Source organism: Lytechinus variegatus, chromosome 19, assembly GCF_018143015.1.
Source record: "Lytechinus variegatus isolate NC3 chromosome 19, Lvar_3.0, whole genome shotgun sequence".
Lineage (NCBI taxonomy): Eukaryota > Metazoa > Echinodermata > Echinoidea > Temnopleuroida > Toxopneustidae > Lytechinus > Lytechinus variegatus.
In genome coordinates this window covers 7,381,134-7,390,843 of record NC_054758.1, presented here as the reverse complement: position 1 = coordinate 7,390,843, position 9,710 = coordinate 7,381,134, and the positions used below count along the sequence as shown (strand labels likewise).

At 38.2% G+C, this 9,710-nt stretch overlaps 1 protein-coding gene across 2 annotated transcripts in view; it reads left to right on the top strand.

The window, feature by feature from the left end:
• Window positions 1-348: 348 nt before the first annotated feature.
• Window positions 349-9,710, top strand: part of LOC121405730 (putative thiamine transporter SLC35F3) — a 17,545-nt gene continuing 8,183 nt past the window's right edge. The window contains exon 1 of one of the 2 annotated variants that reach the window (XM_041596673.1): window positions 349-1,224. In XM_041596673.1, coding sequence (XP_041452607.1) covers window positions 1,113-1,224 — 112 coding nt within the window. In that variant the 5' untranslated portion in view covers window positions 349-1,112. Of the gene's footprint in view, window positions 1,225-4,185; window positions 4,337-9,710 lie in introns of those variants that run through there. The other variant, XM_041596674.1, reaches the window with a different exon arrangement.

Here is a 9,710-nt window from a genome sequence, read left to right as displayed (position 1 = left end):
TGACCCTCTATGTACAACGGTTAACACCACAGTTTTTGCTGTGTGATGAAACAAAGATCAGGCTACGTCTCCATCCATGTTTTCTTGCTGTAGCATCCTTGTGTGACTTCATTTTTTTTCCTCAATGGGGTAGGCTACAATGGGCCGTAACCATTTAGCACTCCATTTTCAAAACTATTCTTTCCTCTTTTTCCTTTCAGTTTCACCCCCCCCCCCTTCACCTCTGGGGACAGGGGCGACTGACCCCTACTCCTTCCCCGCCCTATGTCTCTGATTAGTGGTTCCCTGGTGTACCCAGCGTGTCTTCATTTTTTTTTCACATTGCCTCCGTAAATTCCTGGCACGTGTGGTAGTAAAGCAAACAGAAGTTATAAAACAGACTAGAAAATATACAGTTTGCCATGCGATAGTCAAAGATATAGTACCAGGCATAGTACATTGAGTGCATTATGATCAGCATGGGGATGCGTTAGTACCGTCTTGTGCTTCCGATCGTATAACGTGTAATAAATTTTAACAGTTTGCAGGTACCCGCTCAACTTGCCAGCAGGTCACTCGATATTGCACTTGAAATGTTCTTGACTTCTTCTTTAACTTCTCGAGCGTCTGGAAATTTTCCTATCATTTCTGTGGATTTTTTTTAAAGTGGTAATCATTTCTTGGAAAAGTGTCTCGATCGAGGAAAAGGAAATGTGTTCGTGTCCTCTCTAGAATCCGAAACACCCCGGCGAAACACCTTGCTCGAAGAACCGAGCAGGGTGCCCCACTTTTAGAAAGACCTCGTAAAAGAAGATTATATTTGCACATTTTATAACTTCGACTTGCAGGATACAAATCTGATCCCGGTGAATGTATTTGAGCCGTGAACGATTGTGGAAAGAGCGATATATACCACGAAATTTCGGTCTTCTTGATGATCAACGTCAACTTGCTTATCTTGCTTGTATGTTTCAAATATTCTGGATTCGAATTCGTTCCGTATCAAACTGACGTTTTACAAGAAAAGAAATTCCATTCTTAAAGCTTCTCATTAATAACGGAAGAACAACAAGAAGGGACACGCTCTGACTTCTACCTCCTTTATTATCCGAGCTTCAAGATCCGGAGTAGATATGGAAGGGGGCGCCGAGGAAAAGTCATGTGATACGCCCCACCAAAATGGGGGTAGCTCGGATGCCGAACAGAAGGACAGTAAATTAGACTCATCGTTAGAATTAAAGGAAGGTATGCTGACCCTATTATATTGTCATCTCGTTGCTTATTTTGTTATAAATTATTTTAACTTTGTTTAATAGCTTACAGACCCTCTTCATTTATATCGAGGTAAATAATTCTTGCAGTGACGTGTCATTTATGTATCGGATGTTGTGAAGTTCATAAAGATCAGAGTAGGCATATGAGGACATTTGGAAAATTGTCGACTCATTTTTTCCTTTTTTTATTTCTGGGGAAACGCTGTACATGAATGTATGAATACCAGGCACCACAGCTACCGTACGATAAGCGCTTCAATTTTATTGACTCCATTAATCGGGCCTTATCTATCCATTAAATTAATTAAATTGCGTTTTACAGTTTGGGTTTGTGTAGACATAATACTTTTTTTCTTTTACGTTTTCGAAGTTCTGAATAAACTATTTCATGAAACTGATGAAAATGCCAACCATTTGTATTTGTACATATGAACGGTGTGCAGTTTATAACATACCTGTACTTCTAAACCCTATTCCTACATCCATGTGAAAGAAAAAAACAACTTTTGACTGCTGGTCGCCAAGTAGGCCGACCTGTAAAACTACCACATGCATCCATTATTAAAATCTTTCATCTGACCTTCAGACCTATAATCACTACGTACCATTCACGATTCACATGATTTAAATGCATATCGGCAATAATCCCATCAATTGACACAAACGCCATTTAAAGTGTCAATACTAAAGGAGACGTCGTTAAGTAAATATTGATTAGCTGATATCGTATGATTTAAAAAGATTTGTGACTTGTCAAGACCAGAAATGCCGGGATGACCTAAGATTAATGTTTCAATATCGTGGGTTTTCTCTGGCTTTTTTCTTGGTTAATGTGGTTCCTCAGATGAACTTTGATTGGTGTGAATTTGGAAATTGGCGCAATTCATTTTTTTTTGCTACATAATTATTTTGGAAAAGAAATGGGGAAATAGAGAATAATCATGGCACGTGAAGCTTACATCAAAGTTCCCCAGAGCTAATATTCCTTTTGTGGGCCGATAAACGTCTCTCTTATGCAATGTGCTTGCATGGGGTGGCGGGTATGGAATTGTGTGTGTGGGTGTGTGTGTGTGTATGACATTGGACCAAGTTTTTGAAAGTTGGGGAACCGCGACTTACGCTTCATCCATACCCTTTCCTCCATTCAATCAATTTTCATTTTCGCAACATATTCTTCAGTTGGACTCTAAACGGGAACTGGAGGAAGGGATCAATGAAAGCCAAAACAGACCCGCAGATCGTGATTAAAGTTATCTGCAACACACATCTCCCTACAGTGCCTTTTAACAGACGGATGTTTAGGAAGTGAATTTTATTATTTTTGGTGCTGATTATTTTGTCAGCTCTTAACGAATTGACCTTTTTAGGTGAGAGCTATACACGGCTTTATTGGTTTACTTATAAAGGCTTCGTATTTTATTAAGTGAATTTGGTAGTTGATACTATTATACTCGTCACCAAAATTAAGCAAGACAGAAAAGGGAAGGAAAACTTCGTATTTCGGTAGTTTCCCCTCACTTGCTTTCCTCTCCCCTTGTGCTTGTCCCTATTTTACGACCAACACAGAGATCATGCAAAGGACTCATCATTGAACACCAATTGAGATGCAAAGTATAATTTGCCCATTTAATACCTATAATGGCAATTGGCCGAGTAGGTATATGGAAAGTGAAAAAATACACATTGAGTGACTATTGGAAATTGACAATTTCTTTTCAATAATCATTTTGATCCCCCGTTGCCAAATTAAAACCAATAATTGTCAATGGTGACGTATATTAGCTAGGTCCTAGGTTTTAATGGGTTTAACGGAATATCATTTTTTCCTCCACTTTCCATGCGCGTACAGATTGCCGATTGGAAGTCGATGGGGGTCTCATTGCATGGGGATGATCTGTTAGATTTCCGTTTAGGGAAGGCCCCTTCTTGAACCCAATGGCAGAGAAAATATCTACCCTACTATTTTTTTGCCATGCAACCAGAGGGTTAAAGGATCAATGTCCTATCAATATCCGGCCATCTTAACCCTTTGCGCGCTGATGTTGAAATCTTGCACATTCGTACAAATAAATTCAACAATCGTAATAATTAGTTTTCTCCCCCTCCTCCAAATTAAATAAACAGATAAAAGGCAACAGTTAACATCTACATAATAACAGTAAGTATTAGAGGTGCAATATGGAAATCCTGAATTAAAGAAAATAACATGGAAACAATTGTCATCATAATTATCTGCCTGCAAAGAGTTAAATAAAGATCGAGGTGTAGGTCTGTGCCTTCTAATAGCAAGGGACCACGTACCCCCCCCCCCGTTGACACCAACTTGATGTCGTTTTTAAATCAATATACATTTTAAATCAAATCACCGCAGGCTCTACACCAATATTTTAGGAGTAAATTCCCACGGGGTAAATTTGCCACTGACTCGTCTACTGCCTTTATATTCGCGTCCACTCACATGATCTACTTTCATTTTTTTTATATAATGCCATTCTTCCCATCAACAGTTCGTCTAACAACCATTTGGTTCAAACATCATTTCGTGTAATCACCATTTCGTCTCAGTTGGTCTGATAACCATTTCATTAGCATTTATTTAGCACAATTAATTAACATTAATTTAGTCCAATATGGACTGGCTTTATTGGGACAACTGGTTATCAGACGAAATGGTAAGTGAACAAATTGGGAATTAGACCATGTTGATAGTGGGCAAACTGATGGTAGACCAAATGATAGTAGACGAGTTTGCAACTACACGAATCGACATTAGACGAATTGAAACTTGTAGGTCGTAGAGATAACATCAATATATATCTCTGTCGTAGATGCACTACATATCGCGTTCCATATTGATAACCAGTGAACCATGAACCTCAGCTCAATGGGCCTGGGAGAGCTACAGAGCGAGGCCGAGGGAGAGTACTCTGTTTAAACATATACATGCAAGCTGTACGCCGGGCTTAATGTTTTTCGGATACGGACATATTTTACTGGGATACTCATTATTCTTCATTCGGAGACCGCTAGGAGGAAAATCTTTTAGACATACGTATCTACATAATGTCGGTCAAGAGAAAAGCGTAAGTGATATCACTGACAGACACGTATTTAAACGCTTGTTATCGGTTATTTTTGCGAGTCTCCAGCTCTTCTATTATAATTTGAGTGTTTATCAAATCAGAGTATGGAACGCGAAGTTTGGTGTCATAAATTTGTAAGGGATTTAAAATTTGTGCTGTGTAAACTGGAATACTTACACAGCATGATCCATAAGTCAGGGTGTAGTGCTAAGGAAATATCATGGGTGCTCATCTGCAGCCGTGCATATACTTGTTGGTGCGTTTAAAACATTGTGCTTTTAAAACAATAGGCATGTATAGTGAAACTTAAAGTCAATGAAAAAATATTGCATTTAATGTACTGTTCAGTATGATCGAGTTGACAGTATTCAGTATTGGCACATGTTGTTTATATGTTTAAACTAAAATAAAACAGTAAAATGGAGAGATTTTAATGGGAAATATTATGATCGTTATTTTTTATCTTGAAAGAGATAAGCATGGGTAGTACATGATTTTTTTTCTTCAAGTTGAATTTGTAACTGTAAGTGTAAGTAATTTATGTTCGTGACCGTTAATCACCTTTTTATGTGGTTCACATAGTTACCCCACGCCCATTATCTTAGCCTATGTCTATATATTTACTGTTCATTTCGGAATTTTCCCTAAGTAAAATGCACATAAAAAAATAACATATTTCTAGGGCGGATCCAGGATTTTCCAAGGGGGGGGGGGCAAATTTGTTTTCAACCATAAATTAAGTATATTTCGTAACCGAACAAATTTGACAAGCAAAAAAAAAGGTCTTCAATTTTAAAAGAGGGGGCACACCTCTGTTTTAATTGCATTTTCACATTTACAAATTTAAATTTAGCTTTTCAAGGGGGGGGGGCACAGCCGGCCCCCCCCTTTGAATTAAAAGCAAAATTAAAATTTGCTGTGCCAACCCCCCCCCCCCGCCCTGGATCCATCAGTGCATATTTCAATTATTATTGACTAGTAACAGTTTTGATGTCGGTACTTTCGAGTCTTAATTGTATACGTGACCAATGCTGTGTATAATTAATCTGACATGCCTCAGCTGTCCGTTTTGTGGCGTGCGCCTGTAATGGAAGCTACGTATATGGGGGGGGGGGAGGCACTAGACCAAAAAAGTTGTAGGGGTGTGCCGCGGGCGAGACAAAAAACGGGGGCTTTGGAGCGGGCTTATTGTAAAAAGGAGGGTCTTCGGAACTACAATTTTTCTGAAAACGGCGGTCCTTGGAACGGATCGCCAGCGTGTGAGTACGTGCGTATGCACTCCTATGGAACGGGCATGCATGCATGATTCAGCTAGCGCAGCCTCCGTCGGGTGCGCTCGCGCAGAAACGATGGTCGGACAGCGCTCTGCGGCCGCTTTTCACCAAAGTTACAGTAGATCAATGTGACCGGAACGGCGTAACGAAAAATATGCGAAGCTTTGGAGCGGATTTCCTTCTTCTTTTTCTCAAGAACAAAATGCTATACCTTGGAGCGACTTTCTTTGTTTTTTTTTCTCAATGAGACAAAAATGCTATGCCTTGGACCGGACATTTTTGTGTAAAAATGGGGGTCCCCGGCACATACCCACTATGCATTATATACTCAGTGCCCCCCGGGGGGGTTACAAATTGATGTAGAGGTTTGAGGTTCGAGACCTGCACGTCTTTCCGATGGTGATGTTAAAAGCCAGTCCCATGGGCCCGTTTCATGAAGAGTTATAAATGTTGTAACTTTTCCATTATGGCAACTACCATATGGTAATCTTGATTTTTATTGGCTGCTGAGCCCTGTTGTCCTCTTATGAAACGAGCCCCAAATGTGAATCTGATTTACACACATGGTAAAAACTCAATCACACGCGCATACTTATTCAACCTTTTGCCGCGACTGATAATTTGTTTAAATATGCTCGGAAATTAACGGAAAGTGAAAAGAGGGACAAAAAATAAAAAAAAAGATATATGCTGTACCCATAATCTAAAGAGAAAGAGAGAGATAGAGAGAGACAGAAAAAAAATGAGAATCAGATTGTCAAGTATGACAGTACGTCTTTCAATGCCGTGAAATACATTTTAAATTCACCTTTATTTGGCGCTACAACTTTTAGTCACTCGAACATGAATTAAGTTTTATGTTTAATTACATATATCACGCCCTGCTAAATTACAAACTGGTCTCTGTTCTTGGATGTCATTGACCCGGGTCATTGTTTTATTTTGATCTGCCTATGCATTCAATACCTTCATGTATGCAGAAATCAGGTGTTATTGTAAAATAATCTGCAGTGTGGTGTCGGCATGTGATAATATGGGATTTTCACAACAATTAATGTTGCCTATCCAATGGGTACAAAGTTCAATGAACTTCAAGGCTTCAGTTTCCTTTACTTTGAGTTGCTGCATTATGAAGGGATATGATGAAACGTAGGGGAAGGCGGGGTAAGTTGTGACACTTTTTGCATTTTGCATGTTAGAATTGATATGACTAGTACTATTGTAGAAATAAGTACCTTGCCTTTAAATTTGATTCTTGGGAAATGTTTTTCACCTACATATAACTGTCTACCCCCACACTGAAAGTCATCGTGACCTTTGAAAAAACCGATGTCAAATGGCTCAACTTGCCCCATATATGGGGTAAGTTGTGCCACCGTCTGGGGTAAGTTGAGCCACAAAAACTACGTACAAAATGTATGGGGGGAGAACCAGCATGTCAATTTTTTGTTTAAAGTCTTTTCACTTGCTAATTCTCTATAAATACTAACATCCTTTAAAAGGAAAAAAAGCAGTCATGTAAATTTGCTCCTTTCAGCCTGCATTTCAATCGATTTTTATGGTTTGTTTGTTTTTTAAGATACATTACCATAAGAATTACCATGGCTCAACTTGCCCCATGCTGTTTGGCTCAACTTACCCCAGTCCGAACTTAGTGCGATAATTTTGTATCCACACATTTATTATGCATCCATCATATAAAAGACTATGACAAGAATGAAGATCCATACCTGGACTAACAATGTTGTTATCATGTCTTTACTATATTTAAAGACGTGTGTGTGAATAAAGCACTTATCTATTTCACACTCTTTTTTACTATTTTGGCTGAAATTCATACTTTTCCCTCTAAAAAACTACTTTTTGTTTCAAAGTGGAAAACAATGTGGTGGGGTTAGGGGTTATGCTATGGGTCATCAATACATGACACCACCACAATGTCTGACTCATTCATTATTGGCCTGGGGCTGGTGGCTCAACTTGCCCCTATGCTCAACTTACCCCGCCTTCCCCTACCTCTTCCTGTAGGTCGATAGTTGATACTTACTTTTTCCCAATGAGAACCCTTGGAGCGAGTTAGTTTAAATGTGAAAGTACAAGATAAAAGAAAACGATCAATAAATGTTTGAGAACAATTGGACGAACAATAAAAAAGTTATGAGTATTTGAATGTTCAGATCATTAGTGATATGATGATCCTTCAATTGGAAATGCGAACAAGATATGTGACGACATCATACAGTGGGTCCGAGAAAAACTAAACCGAGAACTATTATTTTTTTTGTAAACTAATACCAATTAATCATAAATGACAAGTTTTCCATTGTATGACTTAGTTCCACCTTTGTCATTATAATATAATTATATACTTCACGCATGAGCGAGTATAATATCAGACAAACATGAAGAGCAGGAGCGTACTCAGCGGGGAAGGGGTGGCAGGAGCAGTTGCGCCCCCAGAAATTTTGAGAAATTACATTTTTACTGAACATTTTCCCCCCAAATCACGAAAAGTGTGCAGGAAATCCGATTTTTTTAATTTACAAAATGCAAATGCTCCCTCGCTTTTGATTTTTTTTTTTTCGAAAATTTTTGCGCGTCCTACCCCAGTGAAAAAAAAAATATGGCCGTATCAGGGAAGTGTTATAACACTTCCCTGGCCGTATGATGTGTCTGAATTTCAAAGAAAGATCATGTTGAGATTCAGATAATAGCTGCAAATTATTTTTTTTAATTCCTAATTTTTTGTCTGAGCTAATATGTGACCTTAGCATAACAAAGATGTGTCATGAAATATTCAGTTTTTCTGTTAATGTAAAAACATCGGTAATAAGTGAACAATATATATTTTCCGTTTACTAGCACCAGTGTACTCAAAAGGGGGCAAAGTATAAATCTTTTCAGATCAATATTTACTTTGGACACATTGATTTAGATACATTTAAAACCTTGATGCCCGATGTGGCAATGAACTCAAGTAAAGGAATATGACGTTTTGTTGAGACGAATTACAAGTGGGTCTTAAAACAACTTCTGGAGAATCCTAAATTTATTGAACAATGATTTCCAATCCGTGGAGAAGGGGTTAATTGAATAATTATAATTAGCGCCTTTAATTATTTCAAAATTGATACTCTTCAGAGTAATCACAAGGGTTATTGACTATCATTACTCCAAAACTATACAACGAAGATGAAAGTAAAAAAATAAGAAACATGATGATGACATTGACAATGATGACCTTGATGATATCGATTACACTTTTTTTCTCGTTTTTTTTTTTCACCCCAGTCACCCACTCGTCTTCCTTTGTACCATTGAACATGTAGAATGAAGATAATGATGACGTAGAAGGAGAAAAAGAACATGTTGTAGATAATGCTGATAATAACGATAATGATGATGATGATGAAGATGATGGCGATTGTGATGATGCCGATGATGACGATAATACTTTTTAAAAATAAATTCGTGTATTTCCATCTATAGTGAAGGTGATGGAGAAAAACGGATTGTGATGATGCTGATGATGGCGATACATACACTGCAAAAACTCCGGTGTTGATTTAACACCAGCCCGGAATCTATGTCTGTCTATACCAGAGAAGTATTGAAATAACACCAGTTTCGAATCAAACCGATGCTGTTTTAATACTAATTGGTGTTGTCTAAACACATATCTGGTGTTAGACCAAAACCAAACTGGTGTTTAACACTTCTCTGGTGTGGACATATATAGATTCCGGGCTGGTGTTAAATCAACACCGGAGTTTTTTCAGTGTACGTTTTAAAATGAATTCGTTTATTTCCCTCTTTGAACAGTGAAGGTGATGGAGAAAACAGATTGCGCAGCAAAAATTGTGGTGTTAACCGGTGTACATAGAGGACCACAGCAGTTATTTTACACCTATAGGTGTTATTACAACACCTTTCGTTATTTACACTCTTTGGTGTTATGTTCAATCTTTAGGGTGTAATTTTAACACCTCAGGGTGTGGTCCTCTATTAACACCGATTGGTGTCAGTTTTAACACCACAGTTTTTACAGTGTGTGATGATGCTGATGATGACGATACATACTTTTTTAATGAATTCCTTTA